A 20,253-nucleotide genomic window follows, 5' to 3' on the forward strand; every position below is an offset into this window, starting at 1 on the left:
ACGTGAATGAAAATGAGAAATAACTGGAGCGAGGGTAATCAGTACGGAACGCGAGATGTGGAATACGAGTCGCTCGTGAGCTTCGAAAAATCGTCACAATTAGCAGGGAAGCATACCGAGATAAGAGGTCGTAAGAGATAGCGAGGTTAGAAAACGCATCTCTCGAGAGCTGCGAAAAATCGTCAGAGTTATTAGAGAATTATATTAGGCGAGGAAGTAACCGGTAACTCTGGGTAGGTAAGGCGGAGCTTCGAGTTCCCCCTCCATTACGCAGATAGTCGAGTTTGGGGAGCCTTGCCTAGTGGTGGTGGGAAACCATTGCTTTCTCTGGGCTGCAATTTCATTGGCGGACCGATAGTGGGGGGTTGCTAAGGGGCCTGCGGTTGCTATGGAGCGTTGATTGGTCGCCCGGTGCCAGAAGTGGGAGCTCTGATTTCGACGACTTCTTCGCTCAACGTGTGGTCCTAATACTTCTTGATATTTTTCGGAGCTCTCGGAAGATGCGACGATCTAACGGCACTACATCTTAATACCTCTTGCCTCGACATGTTCCCCGAGTAATTCTGACGATATTCTGAAGCTCTCGAAAGACATATCTTCCAATTAAAGATACTTTTTGTCCATTTATGTTCTTCGAATAATTTTCGCGCACGCAGGACGCGGTAATTATTCTACGCAAAGATAAGGACAAATACGATTATTAATTAATTTCTTGTTTAAGACAATATTTATATAAAATATTACATTTTATCCAATTATTTTTTTATCTTCGTAATTCATTGTTAATAAAAATTAATGAATTTGCTAGAAAAAGGACTTTGATCAAACTTTAATTTAATTATTTAATCTTAATTACTTTATTTTTTATTCAATCGACGATATCGCTTATGATAAAATTTTTAGCTGCATGATTTATTGTCCTTAATCTCTAGTTTTTCTTTCGTGTATAAAAGATGATGAAAAAAAGTGATGATTCTATCTGTGCTGGTAAAATATTACATTTATTTGTTAAATTATAAATTATTTTTTAATTAAATCAGATTAATCAAAGATATTGTTTTAAAAAAAATAAATAATTAGTATTCGACACAATTGAAATCACCAAATGCTTTTCAGATCGAATGCCGGTTAATGCGCATGGGGTCAAGGATTACCCTTTTCCAATTGAGCGCAATTACGCTAATTTCCAGTACGAGATTACGAGATCAATTATGTATTTCCGTGCATGAATTCATATGCTTTCGCGATACGTCATCTTCAATATGCAAAAGCAACCTTTGAATAATTAAATTCAATTTTGACATTCGACAATTATCCTTTTTTTTCTTTGATGTTAAAGTTACAGTATTATTTTATAAAAAAAAAATTCATAAAGGATGTATCATAATCAACATATATATATTTTATTTTCATGTTACTACAGTTTGCATAAAAAAAAGGATGGCAGATTCGGAATTCACTAACCAAAGCTATCATACCCTAACCTAAAAAACGGACTCGAACGTTTTGCAGGTGAGCGCCTTTATCGGGGAATGAAGCTATATTTACGCGTTTGTTAATCTCTTAATGACGCGAGATCTGATTGGATTATACGAGATGACCCGCACGTAAGTTTATTATCGCTGAAATTGCTGTGCCGGCATGACGAGAGTATCTTGAATTGTCAAACGCTCATCGGAGCTTGACGGGATGTCGCGAGGATAGACGCCGTTATTCGTCAATGACGTAAGATGAAACTACGTCGTGTGCCGTAATAATGCGCCTCAGATTCGTCAGGGCGGTCCTGGTCCTTGCTCTGTTAGGCAACATCATCGTCTGGCATAGGATATGGCGGCTGTTCGCGGCGCAAAACACCCTGGGCTTGCTGACGCCGAATGTAGCAACGAACGAGCCCCCGCAGAAGTTTCACCGGCGCCTGGCCCGTCTGGTTACCATCGTCATCAGGCAGTTCGAGAGCTTCGAAAACGATGTGGCGTCCATGGTGGAGTCTGTTTTGAATTCCTTTCCAGGAATACCCGTCTTGATAGTATGCGATGAATTGCCATATCCACCACTGGAGCTGAATTTTGCCAACGAGAGCATGAGAAATGTCAAGTTAATCAGTTTACGGCCTGAGTTCAATAAATCCTTTGAAGATAGAAATCCACTTTTCTACATACGTACCAAGTTTGTCTTGTTCTTACCTGATGCAACAAGATTGTCGACTAAGCAAGTTATGCAGGTAAAAATTCTTTGTTGTATGAAAAAACATTTTGTCTTGCGACAAAATATAATTTATTTTTCTCTTTAATGTATATTTTTCAGGAAACTGTCTCGCAAGTGTCAAATTTAGGAATAGTTATTGTGCCAGTGGGAAAGATAGCCTTACATTGTCTTGAATTAGATTTAAGAGTAAAAGAATGGAGTTTGAGGATAACGCGAGTTACAGGAACAGAATGTGATAGTGTAATGGGCAAACATGTAACTATGCTTGAAGCCAAAATTCTAAGGAGATTGTCAGATCCATTTTTGTTGCCCTTTACGGATGCATTATACATTCAGACAACAGCTATTGGTGCAAAGGTAATTTATTTGTCTAATTTGAAATAATTATTTATTATTTTTTATTTTATTTTTTGTAGTTTAATTAAGCTTAATATATCTGTTTCTATTAATATTGTACTGGAATTTATATACAATTGGATTTATAGTTAAATATGTAATATATATAGATATATTTATGAAAATATTTTTTTATAAATATTTTTGCGAATTATATTTTATTTTATTTTTAGTTCTGTGTTTTTGTGTCAGTGATTATTAGCATATAAATTTGTGTTTAAATTTTTTTATGTTTAAATCTTTTAATTTATGTGGTAAGTATTTTTTATACATTACATATTTGCTTTAAGATCAATATTTTTCTAATTCTTTTTCTATGTTAAAGAGATTTCTTTTTAATTAAATGAACTTATAATATATTTTGTAATGTGTTAGATACATATACTGAAAAAATATCAGTTCAACGAGGGAAAACCATTATATAGAAATCAGCAGGCACAGTCCAAGATGCAGCAATTATATCGCGCACGGGAGAGATTGATGTTCGAGAAATTGGGGATAAAGAAAGTTACGAGGGCTTCTGAATCCGTAGAATGGTATGGTTGTTCACGGGAATCCGCGAGATGCTTCGGTTCAGTGATAAACGGTGTGCCATCATATCTCTATCAGCATCGATACACGCCACCTTGTTGTCTGGCTGGGTTAAGAAAAGTTGCCCATCATGTTATTGACAAACTGGAAGAAGTTGGCATAAGATTCTGGCTGGAAGGTCAGTCACTGTTGGGAGCAATGAGACACGGCGATATTCTACCATGGGATTATGAAATACAAATTGGATTGAACCGAGACGACTTGGCAAGATCGCCGTGGTTGATTAGGGCCAGGAGTAAACCGGTCGTTGACGACGACGGCTTTATCTGGGAAAAGGCCACAGAAGGCGAGTTCTTCAAGGTACAGTATTCCAGAGTCAATCGTTTACATGTGAATCTGTTGCCGTTCTACGCGCGCAATGGATCTATGACGAAAGATGCGTGGTTCCTGAAGAATCGGGACTTCCCAGAGCACTTTCTTCATCCGATGTCGAGCATCGAGTTCGCCGGTAGACAAGTGCCATGTCCAAATAATATTAGGGACTTTTTAGAGCTTAAATATTTTAAAGGAGTGATAGAAAATCCAGAGTTACCTAGTAAATTTGTTTTCGATTAATTATGTGTTCGATTAATTATTCGATTAATTATAATCCATTTTCCGATTAATTATGTGAGATTATTTATGGTAGTATTGTTGCCTGAGTTTATCGATGCTTTAAAAATAAAGCCGTTAAATGTTATCGTATTGATAACTATATTGAAATATTATGCATATAGCTAACTAGGAAAGGATTATCCATGTATGAAGATGTTTACATATAAACAAATTACAATTTAACAACATCTCTCATCTAAGGAGAAGACTTGTAAACATTTCTATTTGCCTTATTCAGACCCTACTTTAGTAAGAAATAATGACAAATAATTGTTATCAAATGTTATCTTTATATCTCTGAATAACTTGGCTTAGAAATTCAGAATAGTAAAATTTAAATTCTTCTTGCATGAATTGACCTATTAATATATTGTGCCAAATAAACTTAGTATTTTTAATTAGATTTGCTGATAGATTTGTTGATACATTTTTTAGAATAAACTTTTATTACATATAACTCTTTACTAGATTTTTTTATTTTTTATTAGGTAGGTAACGATAGTAACTTAATATGTTGCATATTTTGTATTAGAAATTTAAATATTTATTAAAATATTAAAAATGACATCTCATATTTAAGAAATATTTTATTTGTGCGATAGAGGCATTTAATAACGTATCTTGGATAGTTTTACATAACGTGAAAAATATTTCATAAATATTTATATAGCAGGAATTTTCTCAATCAAGTTTTACTGAACAAAATGCTGCTAAACGAAAAATAGTAAAATACCAAAAAATTTACTTAGTTCAATTGAACGTTTATATCGCATTTGATTGTTCCTTTTATTATCTTGCATTTAAAGAATTGTGTAAATTATATAATCTATATTTTATATAGATCACTTTAATTCAAATCAATATTTAGATTTGTTGTATTACTTTATTTAGATTTGTTGTATTAATCAATGAGTTGGGTTGAATTATTCTATTATTATAATGATGCTTTGTGATAACTACAATTCAGATAAATTACTTCATAGAACTATTTACCTCTCTATTGCATAATTATAGTGCCAATTTATTTGTAAAAATATAGATATATATATGTATCCGTCTGTTATAACAAATATTAATAAAGCATTGTTGTTTACGAAAGGTTGAAATCTGTGTTGTTATTCGATCAGTTTTAAGTAACTGTTCTCACATCCTTAGGTGGTGTCAGTACCGGAGGTTCTCGCACAAAGCTGAGCAGCTTTTCTAATTTCATAGATTCTAATTCTGTTTGTGATAAGTGCAATTGTTTCTTCGTTGGTTTCACTTTTATCCGTAAATTTGGAGATAGTTTCAATGTATTTACAGTACCTCTGCGAAATCAGATATTGAATAAATAAATTCTAAATTATATTTTTTGAACTTGTACACAACATACAAATACATATACAACATACAAATACGTTTTTTTTAACTAAACAAATAATATTACTTACTTATCATCGCCGACTATTATAAACGGCAATGCGTTATTGAAAGCTAACCGGGTCAATTTGTTCTTTCGTTTACTGACAATCTGTTGATTGCAAATTGGTCTGTACTTGTTAACATTCAAATCAAACACCGTAACCTTGCCATCGTTTGATACACAAGCCAATACTGTGGAGCTATACGGTGCCCATTGAACATCTCCGATTGGAACACCCAAATCAAACATGAACAAAGGTTCTCTATATACGATGCAAAAAATAATATTATAATTAAGATTGTATAATTATGGAGATATAACTTACGGTCTTTCATCTTCCCAGATCTTGATTCGCCAGTCGCCTGAACAGCTGGCGAAAATGCTGGAATTGAACTTATTGAAGACTATCCGATATACTGGCATAGTGTGCGCTTCGTGATATGTCCTCATATAGATACTACTGTACGCTGTGTTGCATTTGTACATACTACCTTCCTCTGTGCCCACCAGAAAGACATTCTGATCGGCAGGATGAAATGCAATGCATGTTCCGCATCCTGGATTCGAATGATCGTCGCATAATCGTCACGTCTAACGAGATGTCATGTCTCTGGTTTACCTTTTATTATTTGCCTGATATTACCTTTCAATGTAATCATCGTGCCATCTGGTCCTAATATAGGTGGTCGGTCCAGGAATAATGTCATAACGGTAGTAAGACCGAGATCGTTCTGGTTTAATACCCAGTGATTTATTTTGCCGTCAATACTGACGCTGAAGAACGCTAGATTTCCCTCTTCTGTATCAGGTGCCCAACGAATCTGTAATTAGTATATATGTTAAACATTTCGTTGGACGTTTCTTATAGAAATTCTCGATTTATTGTGAAGCAAAAGAATTAAAAGATTCAACAGACCTCCCATACTAACCCTCCATGTTTCTGTACAACGTCGTTGCTTTTATATTGCGGTGAGGATGGTGGTAACATTACATTATAAACTGCTACTGCCCCGTCCATTGTACCTTATTATTAATTGTTATAATAATAATTATTAGAAAGTTATTATTAATTAACGTTAATATTATAGCAATACTATAATTGTTATTTCGAAAATTAGGTTACAAACTTTAAATATTTTATTAAGATTTTCTGTGAAAATCCTTACTTATTTCTAAAGATAATGTTAATAAGTATATAGAATAATATTATTTCGTACCGATAACTAAAAGATGAGGATGTTGGGCATTAAAGTCTAGACACATTACGGGAGATTCTGTCGGACAAATCCACTCTGGATACGATGGATTTTTCAAGCTGAATAAACACACCGTACCGTTTGTTATTTGACTGTTAAATGATACTAAAACACATAAGTTTTTATTTATAATTTGAACATTATAAGAAGTAAAAGTAGTATGCATATTCTACTAACATGTCCCAAAGGCAACAGCAAAAAGATCATAATATCTACTGTTGAAGCACATATCCGTAATGTCATGTTTCTTAGTCTTTTCGTAAGAAAATTTCCACAGAGGTAACAAGGAGCCTTCGCCGTCCTTGAATTCATCGCTCGGATCGTCCCAATATCTATAATCTAATAACAATTAAAGAAATATATACTTGCCATTGAGATTTTATTAAAAAAACGATCAAAGAGAAATATGTACCTTGTGATATATCGTCAAAAATATTCTGGTTCACCATTCGCTCCAATGTTTTTGCAGCTTGTAACATTCTATTTGTCATTGCTGAAGATTCCATTTGAGCTTTCTTCTTTACATCCTCCTTCTTTAATGGTGCCAAAGGTGCTCTCTTTTCCTTTTCTTTTTCACGTTGTTGTTGAGCATAATCTTCCTGCCGGTAAAATAAATCAAAACATAATATTTCTCCACTTATATACTTCAAAAAATAAAAATTTATAAAAATATTCTATAATAAAATAGGAAATAAAATAATTCATTAATAATTTTGTTTTAATTAAAAGAGGATTTTTTTATTTACCTGATATTCATCAAAAATAGTCCATTGAAAGACATTGGCATTGAAAGTTGCGGTAGGCGGAGGTATAGTTTGTGTACTCATATCCTGCAAAGCATATTTTATTTTTTCTGCATTCTAATAAGGTAATGCTGAAATATATTTGATACACAGAAGAAAATATACATACCCTCATAGGATTATCATATGTCAATGCTGCCCTCTCGCAAAAGTTGAATTGATTAGGTATTTTTTTGGGCTTTGCCTTTTCTATTTCTTCTTCTTCAGGCTCGGCTTCTAATTCGTGTTCACGTTCAACTTCAGCCAGCGCTTCCACCGTTTTATCTATTTCATCTACTGTTCTTATAAAATATAAGATTTATATTTTTATTTAGAAAACAAAGATATTAAATATGATTTGTTGAGTCATATACAAATGTCAATATCTTGTATATTTACCTTTTTCTTCTTCTTCTTCTTCTTCATATTCCATTTCCTCTTCTATTTTATCATATTTCAATTTTTCATCTGCTTCCTCTTCCTGATCGTCGGCTACATAATTAATAGTAATTACAAAATTATTTTATCTAATATATACTTGATATATATATTTTGATTATCAGAATTAAAAGAATTTACCAATCATTCCTCCTGCTAATTGCACCTTAGCTTCTTCAGAATCTTTGTGTAATATAGTACCGGTTATATTCAAAAGAGTCACTAAATGTGGTGGAGGAGGTAATCTGACAAATTCGCGTAATTTCCATGACCATTCAACTAAGGAGTCTGGTACTCTGGTGTTGTGTATAGTTAGCACTCTGGCGAATTCCTCTTGTAATTCCTGGAGTAATGAATATAAATATAAAACTATCCAGGACTAAAATGAAGCAAGAAATTGAACATACCGCTTCCGTTAACTGCAGTTGATCATCTGGTCTTAGCAGAACCTTTCCCCGCATCCAGTCTATATCACCAGCTCCCAAATCTTGTCGTGATATATAAGTCTTAGATAAGGTTAAGTGCTGCAAAATTTTGAGTTTTCAAGAGTAGTTTTAAAGTTTTATTCGATATAAGCAAAAATTTTTCTTTATTTATAATGTATTTATAACGACATACATACCTCTTTACTTAGCTCTACTTTGGAAGGTACCTTTTTGGGTATTGTTGGTGCCATATTTTTTTGCGTTTAAAAATATATCACAGATATCAAGAATATATCAAAGAAATTGTAACAGTCTTTGGTAATTGATTTGCTAAAATTGTTATTTCTCTCTCTTTATATTTTGTTATAAAAATCAATTATATTCAATTATATGTTCCTAAAATGTATAATATAACTTGTTATTAATGAGATAAATTCTATTCTGTTAGACACTGTTCCAACTATTCTGATCGAAGTGGATTTATTTTATAGCTTAAGAATATTATTCTTCAATGATTTGTAATATATTGTAATAAAATATGCAAATATGACAGATAAAAACCCCAAACACTTTTCCCTCATATATTATATTCAATACTATGAAGTCTGTTACAGTCTCCTAGGATACGTCAGACCTATGATATCAATAATGTCAACCTGAATTTTAAGTAATGTTTCTATGTCCTAAATATTAGAACCCTCTTCATTGACATATATGAATAAATTTACAGTTTTTATTATTTAACAATATTTATTTTAATATTTATGCATACATTATGTGTACATATAATAATAGGCATGTCTATCTAAAAATCAAGCATGACTGATAAAGTTGCCAAGAATATAAAACATTCGAAAATTGCGTAATTCTATTTGTACATAATATTCTGATTGTTGATATGCTAGTTTTTTTCTTTCGCAACGCTGGGAGCACGCGTTTCTCTTTGGGGTTATTCTACGAAGAAAATCAATAATGGACTATACCACGTAATGTGAGCACTCCAACAAGTTGCAAGTGAATGTCGCTTAAAATTGTAAATATTATTTGTTAAGCTTTGTAAAATTATTATTTTACTTGTATAATTCTCATAATAAGAAATGTCATATATATGCCATTAGGTTCTGAAAATAATACATGTCAAAGTAATACATAATACACGTGAAAATTGTGACATATGTACTCAACCTCTGCGTCGTTTGCCTGAATACCAGCATTTGTTAATTACAGTGATGTTATTAATTGTAATCCGTGTTTTCTGCTTATGACAGTTCAGTGTTTATATTGAATTTTTTACGTTTGATTAGCAATGAGACAAAATCAATAATGCAATTATTTTTTTCTGTTTCAGATGAATTGAGAAAAGTTTCTATATTTATAAATATTTTGAATCATGGAAGATAGCGGTATTGACAGTGATCCTAAAGCTGTTAACCATATTGAAGATGAAAGACTCTTCTTGGTAAATGACTTCTTGATAAATATATTAAAATAAAGTGGTTGTTATTAGATGTATAATAGAGGAATATATAATTATGAGGCTGTAATATATAATTCTGAGATTCATATTATAATTGTGAAATATAAATAATGATCTATGTGTAAGGCAAAAATTATTAAATGGTATAAAAATGTGTTAATATTTTGTAGGGTAGTGATAGTAGTTGCAGCAGTAATCACATACAGGTCTCTCAACGGAATACAACCAAACAGTTACAAAAGAAACTAGGTATTGTATCAATCTTTTAATTCTTTAAATTATTTAAATATACTGCAATAATTATAGCAACTTAATATGATTTTGTTGTAATTATATATATGCAGTAACATTATTTTACAGAGACACGTATCGAACAAGCAAAGCGAATTCAACGAAACTCAGATTATATTAAGCTTCCAAAATATGACAATGAAAATACAAGCGGTAGTTCTGCCGGGTTGATATCAATTCAAAGATTGCCTATACCACATAAAAATAAGGAACATCTTCCTCTAGTCGAATATTGGCATAGCGAAAGTGAAAGGTATGAAATAATTATATGTAAACAATTATCAGATGATATCAATACATTACATCTGAAAATTGATTTTTAATTAAATATTATTATACAATATGTATTGTTACTAATAAATAGTAATATGTATTTTGATTATTATATCTATAAAAAGCATGTGTATATGTGTATATATATATATATATATATATATATATATATATGTATATAAATTTAATTAATGTATTTTATTTGCCGTGTGACTGTAGTGAGGATGAAATGAGTCTCTTTCCGGCGAAATCTAAGGATTCCTCAAAGCACAAACAAGATCTTACAGATACATTCAGCATTGGTGAATTAAGCGATGAAAGTGAAGACTCTTTGAATCTGGATCCAGCACAACCACCACATCCATTCATGAGAACTTATGTACCTACTGGATGTTTTGCTTGCCATTGCCATATATTATAATGTAACATAGTTTACATACTGGACTGATTCAAACTAATTAATTATTATTTAAGTATTAGTATACTGTTGAAAGCATAATATATTATATTTTTACCAAGTTGTTTTCTTTAAGTTGATTATGAAATCAATTTATTGTATCATATTGAATCATACATTGTTTACGAAGAATGTGCTTAAATTATTAAAGTTATTTTATTAAATTGCTGTTTCTCTATTGTAATTTCTTTGCCATTATTATTATACAATGTTCGAGCATCTTGTGTACAATTATAAAGTAACATTCAAGCAAAAGGATTAATCGGTTCAATGAGTACAATTTATTGAGGACAACGCTTTCTTCTTCGTGAGCTAAGCAATTATTGTTAAGAATATTATTCAAATGTCGTTTCCCAACGTTTACTAGCAATTGGTAACACTCGCAATATCTATTTTGCATGATATTGCAGCAGGTAACGTTGAGCAGCAATTTCATTATTCAAATGCATTTTAATTGAAATAGTAAATTAATCAAGAAAGCATCTTAAGTTCATTTTTGTAAAATTTTATACCTGGCAGTAATTTTGATTAAGAGAATAATTTGTAAGAAATATCCTATATATTTAGAATTATTTGTTTCAATCGATTTCTTGATTTATTTTGTTTTTACTTCTATTCTTGTTTCATAAATACAAATACGAATCATTAAGTTGTTTGTTTATCAAAGATATTTGTTAGCGGTTCTAACATACAGATTGTAACAAACATTTATTTTTTGCATATTATAATATTGTTTACAATATTGTTTACAAATTAATAGAATAGAAATGAAATTTACTAGCGAGTTTTAGCTGCACGAGGAACAGGCATAATTTTTTCTTTCGTAAATTCGCTCTCTTTGATTATTCTGTGCAATTCTGCATTACGAAAGAATACGAAAAAGATTGGCGATTTTGAAAGATCCCCAACATACGCGGAATTATAAGTTTGCAGTATGTTACACTTTTATTAGATTGCAATGTATGTGAAAGGAATTTGTGGTACATCGAACGAATGCTCTATCGCGAGTGCAATACAAGGAAGACGTTCCGTGCACGAGGGCAAGAAAAAAATGACTATAATTAAGCGCTATAATTGAACATGGATGGACAACTGATATTTTTCTACAACCCTGGAAATTATGTAAAGATATTCTTTGACAATCTCCTTGCTAAATATCGATGCGACCTTGTAGATTCTCAAATTACAGGAAATTACGAGTTCAATGAGGAGCATCGAGTAATTGAAGATTTCCTTTGTTACGGATTAAGTAATTCTTGAAATAAAGCTCATTTATTTCATTTTCACTCCGAGCAACACTTTCTTCTTGCATTTCTTTTTGCATAATATGTGCATACTTATTCATTATAATTTACCTGGTGAATGATGTAATTTTAATCTTTAACATAGAATTTTCAATCTTCTTTCTACGAATTTAAGTTTTGGATACTAAAATAAAATATCTCGAAAGAAAATTCACATGGTCTGCATAGTAATTCTAAACAATAGGAAGAAAGTTGTCTGGCGGCCCTTAAAAACGTGGCGTTTAAAGGCACGCCTAAGCGCACCGTTGCGTAAATCATAGCTTTTCGCGTATATAAAATCGCTGGAAAGCGAAACAATGCCGCGCACGCTTAAAAAAACTTTTCTAGGCACGCACAATGTGCGCTAGATCCTACCGGTGAGATATTGCATGCGGAGAATACAAGAGGATGCCGCTGTAAAACGTGTCAGAACGCATTCTGTTACGGAGAAACACGAGAAACCACGAGAAAAACATTTTTTTTTTTCGCTAACTGATCTCGATCGCGATATGAAACGCACATTGCGTATGCATTTCTTTCAGCTATAGCAATCGAGCAGCTTCTTTAGATGAATAATACGATAACTTTTATAATCATCTATTGGGATTTATAATTTTTTTTCTTTATTTACCTTTGAGTAAATACTAAAAATATTACTTCATCAAGACAAAAAATTGAGTTTTTTTTTATTTAAAAAAATTTTTGTATCCAGTTCTTAGTTATTGAATAAAAAAGATTGAATAAATTCGCGTTTAATTTCTTATGTTTATCAATCGCTAAAAGTTTGCTAATATATATGATAATTTTTAGAAAAAGGATGCCTTTATCTTTGGAACGACTGATTAATAATTGACGGATAGTAGGTTTAACTCGATCCTATCAATATGTAATGTATTAAATACTAGCAAATAAAACATAATTAATAACACTCTATAATGTGCAATATAAACATTTTTATTATATGATATTATTGATAATTATTTGTCGATAATGTTTACATTATATTAGTATATTTTATTCTAATATAAACGATACGATACAAAATAACACATTCACGATAATTATAGAAGATTATTTTTATTTTATTAATGATTTAATCGAAATATCTTTAATACTGAGCTCTTCTAAATTCTTATAGATTTAATTGTAACTTGCACTATTTTATAAAATATACATATAGCGAATTAGTTTATTGTAACAATCCTTTAATTTAATTTAATACAGATAAAATACATACAATATATTTATCAGATAAATCATAATGAATTAATTAAATGAAGCAACAGATATAGGATAATTCGATTATTCAGAAAATATTTAAAACATAATGATTACAGCATTTAATATTGAATCATCAAAAGACGTTGTAACGTTTCGTATCAGTTAAATATTTTTCGTAATATTGTTGAATATTTCGTTTTATACACATTGTAGGTGTCGTAGCCTTGAGGATTGTTTACGCGCTGTGGCTGTACATATATACATACATACATATATACATACATACATATATACATATGTACATACGGCGAGCGTGTTTACGAGCGCTTCGACTGCTACCATTCTTCAACCGGCGTTCGCACGGGTGGGTAGCAGCGTGCGTCGCTCCGCGTTTCCTCATATTTTTTCGATGCTAAATGCTAAACGTTGTTGTATCATATACTAAATGTAAGAGTAAATGCTTATTAACGACTAGTTCGATTCGCGTAAACTTATCGAAACGATTATTTGATGAAGTATATATACACATGTTGCGCGACTTTTATTCTTTGAAATTTATAACTTTTTGTAAATATAACTTTTTGTAATCCCTCCGAGGGATTATCATTTACACGGCTTTGATGGAGAGAGTATTCCGAGGGATTTCGTGTCCTAAAGATGAAGAAGCTAACTCATTGCATCGTTATTAATAACATTAATATTAAATAACTCTAATGTTATTATTAATGTATTAATACATAGCATAGCCCTTATCTGACGAAAATGCATTTCACACTTTAATCGTCAATTTTGAAATCAATATTTCGCTGCAGGTTTAAGAGAATGAACGAACTGTAGAATTCGTCGCTTCACGCGTTTATTTCAGAAATGCCGTAAATATCAGGCTAGAACTTAATATTTTCACGGATAATTAAACGTGTAAAGTATCACGTAAAAGACATTTAACATTAGTCCACGTGCGATTATAATTATTCGCGAGTGTTTTTCGCGAGTGTCCTGTGAAGAGCTTCGATGACCTAACATTCTGAGAGGAGGAGGAGACCTAGGAGAGGCATCGGGCACCGGCGGAGCAACCTTGCGGTAAATATACATACATTTTTTGTCATTATAAAATTAATCATTTTTATATTTATTTATTTGTATCAGTTGATTTTGATTTTCAATATTCATTTAATATTCGTAGTTCGGGAAAGAGAGACATTTTAAAATTTTATACGAGTTTATAAAGATTTTTTTTTAAATTATATATAATTATTTTAATAATTATTTAATTAACGAACAAATAGATTTGATATGCGTAAGAATTATTTTAAGTGAAATGTTAACTGAAATATCTATCATTTCGAACGTAATTGGTAATTTGAATATTCTGTTTATGTGTTACAGATTCATCGTAGCTACATGGCAGATTAACTCCGCTGTTGCGCGTCGGGTTGGTGAGTGACGAATTTTTTTATATTTATATTGGGGTAACAAATCTGTGAAATTAAATTATTTTTATTCAGTAAAAGTATTGTAATTGGATATCTTCACAGATTTGATGTTCTAAAATGGATAAATTTAAACGAACAGTTTAGAAGATATATTTCATATTATTTAATTCTGAATATTATACAATGTTCTCATTTCATTCACGGTGAGATCTAAGTAACGGTTTTGGTTGTATTCTATAAATTTGTCAGTATTTGTATTTATTGAATATATATTTCGAATAAATAACAATTTTTGTACCAAACTCTACAAATTTTGTTATTGCATTATATTACATGATTTCTTAAACAATATATTAAAATCAGGATTTGAATTTTTGCTTTATTATATATAAAATTCATTGGGCATTCTTTTTGAAGAAAATAGATGAAAGAAAAAAGATTAGATGTAAAATAAATCTTTATAACACAAATGTAGTCCATTGTTGCTATTTTAATTTATTATTAAGTTATTGCCACATAATATATTATGAATATATTTCCTATGTCTCTTCAAAGGACTCCTTTGATCGTAAATGTGAACACGAAAATGCTGGTAGCGTGCTGGCGTTCTAATTAATGGCTCATGTATCTGAAATTTATTCCTCCTCGCGGTATTCCAACGAACTCGATTTTTAATTAAGCCTCTCTCGACAGGCGCATGTGCATTAACAAACCGCTGGTTCGGCTCGCCACGTAAATAAACGCACGTTGCGTTAAATTCCCGTATCTCTGCGACGCATGATGCATCGCGTATGAATATGTAGCTGCACGTTGCGCGTCCTCATATATTATATGCGCGTCTACGCAATGGTCCAGAGAGGTATTCTCTTCTCTTCCTGGATGAATGCAAAATTAATTTATTCCTCGCAAGAACCTCTTGACAAATTGTAAAAGTAAAAGTTTGACGGTGGCGTTTTTTCGGGCGCTTAAATATTTTGTACACGTTTCTGCAACATTTGTGGTTGACTCAACAAAAAAAAATATTCGTTATCTTGTCAGTAGAAGATAGAATTTATTAACATTTGTTTGATATTTTGTAATTGAGAAATCATATTTTTATATTGGATCGTATTATTATGCCAATGCATTCTCTAATTAGAAAGAAAGAGAAAAAAAAGCTAAAATATCCTCTGTAACATTATAAAAAGTATGTCAACGCCGGTTGTAAGCCGAGTGAGATGTTTTGCATATTTTGATATAATAAATTTTGTTCTCTTCCGACGAGAGAGCAATAATAAGCAATAAGCACCGTTCTTCTATTTATATGTGGATTCTATCGAAAGGCAACAGAGATGCTTTCATTTGAATCTTTATTTGAATCATTTCTGATTATTCGTATTCATTTTTATATTATTATGTAAGCACATATTATAAAGAGTAATCCTGATTTAAAATCGATCGATTCATTCGCAAATGATTTGCGTATAAAACTGGTAATAATCTGGCGACAAATCCTCCTGTTGAAATCGACAAATAGATCTGTAGTCACAAGAGTAACGCAGTGGCAAGACATCGATAAAGATGCCAAACACTCGTGCCATCGAAGTGATTTTGTCTCTGAATCTAATTCAAAAACTAGTAGAATTGGCTTTTGTGAAAATACGTTCTTCGAGATCATGTTCGGAAAAAAGAATATACTGCGGACGACAAGAAAAATGAGAAAGGAAGAGAAAGAGAGACTGAAACGCAAAATCGCGAAATTACATGTGACCTAAACAAACCAAGCCGCTTTAACAATTTTGATTTCTACTAAATCGATCGAGTTACGCGAGAAACACATCTCTACCGTTCATGTAAAGTCGAATCATTAATTGGATTAATTTTTTAATCATTTATCGTTTATCTCGATCAAGGGAGCTCGTGCTACAAAATTGACCAGATTTGGGTGGGACTCGGCTTGCTAATTTTCTATTTTATTTATTTGCACATCCTTAGCCATGATAGTCTCATGGCTCGTGCATACTGTGCATGTCGTATTACTATGTTCTGCATTTAGATACCGTGGCAGATCCCCGCGAGCGATATCCCGGATATGTACGACGACACAGATTGGGACTGGTGAGGAAGACGACGTTGTTTTCTTCGAGCTGGCGTGACGTGCGGCGTGTTTCGCGAAACGTATTTACGAGTGCTCCACGGAGCACGCGTCCCTTTTTCGAGAGCATAAACTGCGATAAAACATATTCGTAATCGCGATCGTGAATCGGTAATCTTATCAGGCGTGCCGTTCATTCATGTCTATATTGAAAATTTGAAATAGTTTGAAATACGGATAAGCTCGCTATTTCTAGAAGCTGTTTGATAAAATATTTTATCGATTAACGGAGAATCACATTTTTCATTGATTAGAAGCTAATATATGAATCGTTCTTGATTTAATCTTTATAATGATGCATTATTTATTAGCTATCATTTACATTTATATATAGTTATTATCGGCGCTTAATTGTGTTCATAATTATTAGAAAAAAAGTGAGAAGATTAACCTTTTCAGATTGATCTACAGAAAACTTATAAATGCAAAATAAATTTTCTTCATTTTTCAAATATAATAATTGATAGTGGCATAATAAGCTTCGCTGTATGTTTTATTCATCAGATCGCTAAGAATTTTCACAAGAATTGCAGAAAATTATTATTAAAAAATAATAGTTAAATCTCGCATAATAAAGAATATGCACAGGAATCGTCGATGAAGGTAACGAATCTCGTGCGCGCATTCATCCGGAAGTGAACGTGATTCGAGACAAATATCACGCCGCTGCAATATCAAGCCGCGATTCTCAGGTGCGTCGACCGCGCGTTTCTTCACGGGAAAAACCGCAGACCGCTTGTTCATCTGCGGTCGACGAAGAAGGTAAAGGTAGACAGAACGAAGAGGGAAAGAGGAAGAACGGGAAGCCGATAAGGTAAACGCAGATTAACCGGTTCGTTCGTTGTATTTACGGCGCGTAAAAAAATCTCTCGCGTAGGTGCAGTTTGCGGGATGTCCATCGCGCATTTTCGAGTAACTTAATAAATCGTGCTTCCTGCACTATGAATATCGTGCCATCATTTTTATTAATTCTTTTCTAAACGTGACAAAAAATTGTAAAAAATGTCGATCGCGAAAATAAATCAAGATTAGCAGCGAGGGGAAATTGAAGGAGTGACTCGCAGGAATAGCGGGCGGGTGTTCTTCGAAGCCGCACTTCAGATAGTACCCGGCTCCGATCGATTGATCCGCCGCTACGCCAATGGACTTGTCGCGTAACGGGGCTCGAAGTACGGTCCGCTCGCGCATTCGAAACCCATCGTGCTTCCTGCACCCAACGGCTTTTTTCTCCCGAACGATCGGACTTAATTAAATACCTGCAGGCATTCCCTATCGTGTCCTCTCCATGGCGAGAAAGGCGTATCCAAGGTTGCTGCACCACGCGAATCCCGTTTGCCGTCGCGAATTGATACGACACGTTATAAAAATATATGAAAAGATGAACTGCTGCATCGTTATTTTCAATTGGTTTAGGATACTTCTTTCATTTGTTTTAATTTTATGATTTTGAATTTCATTATCTATTTATTGCTATTTATGTGAGATTGGAAAGTCCTATCGTTAGATGTTATTTACGCTCCAATATACTTCCAAGAAAAAGAAATCGCAAATCAGAAATATTAATATTATTATTAATAATTGAGTCTTTCTTATAACTGCATATTAATATTTTGTATAACAAACGTACCGCAGTACAAATAATTATATTAGAAGTAATTAACTTTTTATTTTATATACAAATATCTGTCGCAACTTTACTTTTCCTTTTCATTGCTGCATAATTCGTAACGCATGATTGAAAAGGAATAATAATATAATCGTGCATGCAACGTGTACGACAAGAAGCGAGAGCCGCGCGCATGCATACGCATGCGCGAACGGCGGGCGCGCGGGTCCTCCATGAATGAAATTGACAGTGGGTCGGCAGACCACGTGACGCGCCGCGGGGGTGACGAGCGTAGTGGGTGTACGCCTTACGTGACAATCGACGCGCGGCTTCGCGCGCGCGCGGCCGCTTCGGTGAACGTTCAGGAGATGTCGCGGCTCGCTCGCGTGGCAGCTGGCTTGAAACACCTGACTGCAGCGTAGCAGTGTGGCATGGGCTGGTGTGGCGGGCGCACACTTCTTTCAAAACAGATAGCACGCGCTACCGGCTGACAGCGACGACGATTCACTCCCCCGTCTCTCCGTTCTCTCATCCTCCTTTCTTCCGCATCCTGTACGCCGAAGTTATTGTCCATGCGGTCCCGGTATAATCGTACGGTCACGTGACGTTCCCGCGGATCTTTACGCGGCACGTGCGGCCAAGTTCACATGGAGCGTCGTCGTGGAACAACATCGACGTTCGCGTTTCGAAGTCGTCGGCGTTGCCTCGAGATCTATCCGTTCGGGATTAACGAATTCTTCGGATAAAAGGACACGCGCGCGGCGCAGTGAATCTCTCGCGTGTCGGATTCGCGATTCGAAATTGAAGAAGATATGACCGCGATACGGCGCGCGGTGACCGCGGCGCGACCGGGCTCGTGAGTGCGGAAGAGTGTTCGAACGAGTGTCCGCCGAAAAATGACGCTCATCGGCCGGACATCGGTGAGGACAGTGCTGCTGACGTCGCTGTTGCCGATCTCCGTGTTGGTGGTGCTGGCGCGCGCCGGGGACGTCGCGACCTTGGAATACGGCGTGGTACCCCTTCCGGCATCCAGAGAAGAGCGACCGGATACAGGTGAGCTGGAGTTTTAGCATTCTGCTTGAATTTGCTCTCGGAGCAATCTCATTCCGGCGTAATATTAATCAATCCTCGGTCATTCCTACGAAAAAGTAATGTTCTAATTCTATGAGAGACTAATATAATCTAATTATAAATGTAAGAAGATTAAAATATATGAAGAAAGTGCAATATCGGAAGCGTGAAGAGAACTTTCATTTTTTTTATATTTTGCGAGAATTTTTATAACTATTTCTATTTTTATTTTATAATTTTTTGTTAATTACTTTAATTATTTATAGCCTTGTTATATTTTAATATGGCAAGATTATTGGATACTTGATTATTGGATTATTGGATTATTTAATATGGCAAGATACATTGGATTTGCATTGATATTTAATAGTTGAAAGCTTTAATTTGATTTTTTTATAAAATTGAATATTAATAAGAGGAGAGCAACGAGAAAACAGGCATAATAAAAATTTATATTGAAAAAGTATTTAAATGTAATAAGAATAAATAATAATGGACAATAATGAATAATGCGATATTACTTGCATAAAAAAATTATAATTATAATGTATTTCCTTTTTTTATCCTCGCATCTCAGTATAATAATAATAATAATCGCTATTCTCATGGTCGATTATATCTTTTTCACAATACTTATATACGATAGAAATAGAAAAAGAAAAATTGCATCTATATAAAAATATAATAATGCAGAAGGGTGAAAGGAGCATCTACAAGACATTTCACCGTCATTGCATCCTTATCTATCTCTTCTTCTTTTCATTCTCGCACGAAGATGCACTCTCCGGCGATCATTGCAATGACGGTGAATGCCTGAACTTTGTTGCTCGTCTCAGCTTTGCCGATGAAGAACGACCTTTGCACTCGGTTGCTTCTGTGAAAGTACGCTTGCGCATCCTCCACCGCTTCATGGCAAAA

General features: G+C 33.5%; 4 protein-coding genes across 7 annotated transcripts in view; 3 read left to right on the plus strand and 1 right to left on the minus strand.

Moving 5' to 3' along the window:
• The first annotated feature begins 1,420 nt into the window (after nt 1–1,420).
• On the plus strand, nt 1,421–4,892 carry LOC105422002 (ribitol 5-phosphate transferase FKRP). The gene is made up of 3 exons (XM_011631205.3): nt 1,421–2,221; nt 2,305–2,562; nt 2,977–4,892. Exons 1-3 carry the CDS (start codon nt 1,757–1,759, stop codon nt 3,745–3,747), a joined length of 1,494 nt encoding a protein of 497 aa, XP_011629507.2. The 5' UTR covers nt 1,421–1,756; the 3' UTR covers nt 3,748–4,892.
• LOC105422033 (uncharacterized) lies at nt 2,423–10,756 on the plus strand. Of its 3 annotated transcripts, XM_089072379.1 has the most exons (6): nt 8,782–9,122; nt 9,208–9,356; nt 9,438–9,548; nt 9,737–9,815; nt 9,927–10,110; nt 10,350–10,756. In XM_089072379.1, exons 3-6 carry the CDS (start codon nt 9,480–9,482, stop codon nt 10,549–10,551), a joined length of 534 nt encoding a protein of 177 aa, XP_088928505.1. In that variant the 5' UTR covers nt 8,782–9,122; nt 9,208–9,356; nt 9,438–9,479; the 3' UTR covers nt 10,552–10,756. The 3 variants fall into 3 exon arrangements, with proteins under 3 accessions (XP_088928507.1, XP_088928505.1, XP_088928506.1); XM_089072381.1 differs by lacking the exons at nt 8,782–9,122; nt 9,208–9,356 and adding an exon at nt 2,423–2,562; XM_089072380.1 differs by lacking the exon at nt 9,208–9,356 and having other exon boundaries at nt 8,782–9,124.
• Nucleotides 4,785–8,701, minus strand: LOC105422003 (dynein intermediate chain 2, ciliary). Its single transcript, XM_011631206.3, has 14 exons — nt 8,287–8,701; nt 8,072–8,188; nt 7,806–8,007; nt 7,626–7,718; nt 7,357–7,523; nt 7,191–7,274; nt 6,857–7,043; nt 6,622–6,783; nt 6,406–6,549; nt 6,105–6,211; nt 5,832–6,009; nt 5,514–5,745; nt 5,217–5,450; nt 4,785–5,093 (listed from the first exon to the last, which is right to left on the minus strand). Exons 1-14 carry the CDS (start codon nt 8,338–8,340, stop codon nt 4,916–4,918), a joined length of 2,139 nt encoding a protein of 712 aa, XP_011629508.2. The 5' UTR covers nt 8,341–8,701; the 3' UTR covers nt 4,785–4,915.
• A 7,798-nt stretch (nt 10,757–18,554) lies between the features above and the next one.
• The window catches only part of LOC105422001 (uncharacterized), a 164,802-nt gene continuing 163,103 nt past the window's right edge, over nt 18,555–20,253 (plus strand). The window contains exon 1 of one of the 2 annotated variants that reach the window (XM_089072119.1): nt 18,555–19,317. In XM_089072119.1, the coding sequence (XP_088928245.1) occupies nt 19,161–19,317 (157 nt within the window). In that variant the 5' untranslated portion in view covers nt 18,555–19,160. The remainder of the gene's footprint in view (nt 19,318–20,253) is intronic. The other variant, XM_011631204.3, reaches the window with a different exon arrangement.

Source organism: Pogonomyrmex barbatus, unplaced genomic scaffold, assembly GCF_055798465.1.
Source record: "Pogonomyrmex barbatus isolate J1 unplaced genomic scaffold, ASM5579846v1 scaffold13, whole genome shotgun sequence".
NCBI lineage: Eukaryota > Metazoa > Arthropoda > Insecta > Hymenoptera > Formicidae > Pogonomyrmex > Pogonomyrmex barbatus.

What these genes read in the sequence shown, in the direction of transcription:
- LOC105422002 (XM_011631205.3), top strand. Translation starts at nt 1,757, where the DNA reads ATGCGCCTCAGATTCGTCAGGGCGGTCCTGGTCCTTGCTCTGTTAGGC. An exon ending in CGACTAAGCAAGTTATGCAG is followed by an intron (nt 2,222 to 2,304) that starts GTAAAAATTCTT and finishes TATATTTTTCAG; the next exon opens with GAAACTGTCTCGCAAGTGTC. An exon ending in CAACAGCTATTGGTGCAAAG is followed by an intron (nt 2,563 to 2,976) that starts GTAATTTATTTG and finishes GTAATGTGTTAG; the next exon opens with ATACATATACTGAAAAAATA.
- LOC105422003 (XM_011631206.3), bottom strand. Translation starts at nt 8,340, where the DNA reads ATGGCACCAACAATACCCAAAAAGGTACCTTCCAAAGTAGAGCTAAGT. An exon ending in AACTGCAGTTAACGGAAGCG is followed by an intron (nt 8,008 to 8,071) that starts GTATGTTCAATT and finishes TCATTACTCCAG; the next exon opens with GAATTACAAGAGGAATTCGC. An exon ending in ATTAGCAGGAGGAATGATTG is followed by an intron (nt 7,719 to 7,805) that starts GTAAATTCTTTT and finishes TTAATTATGTAG; the next exon opens with CCGACGATCAGGAAGAGGAA.
- LOC105422033 (XM_089072381.1), top strand. Translation starts at nt 9,480, where the DNA reads ATGGAAGATAGCGGTATTGACAGTGATCCTAAAGCTGTTAACCATATT. An exon ending in ACAGTTACAAAAGAAACTAG is followed by an intron (nt 9,816 to 9,926) that starts GTATTGTATCAA and finishes ATTATTTTACAG; the next exon opens with AGACACGTATCGAACAAGCA. An exon ending in TGGCATAGCGAAAGTGAAAG is followed by an intron (nt 10,111 to 10,349) that starts GTATGAAATAAT and finishes GTGTGACTGTAG; the next exon opens with TGAGGATGAAATGAGTCTCT.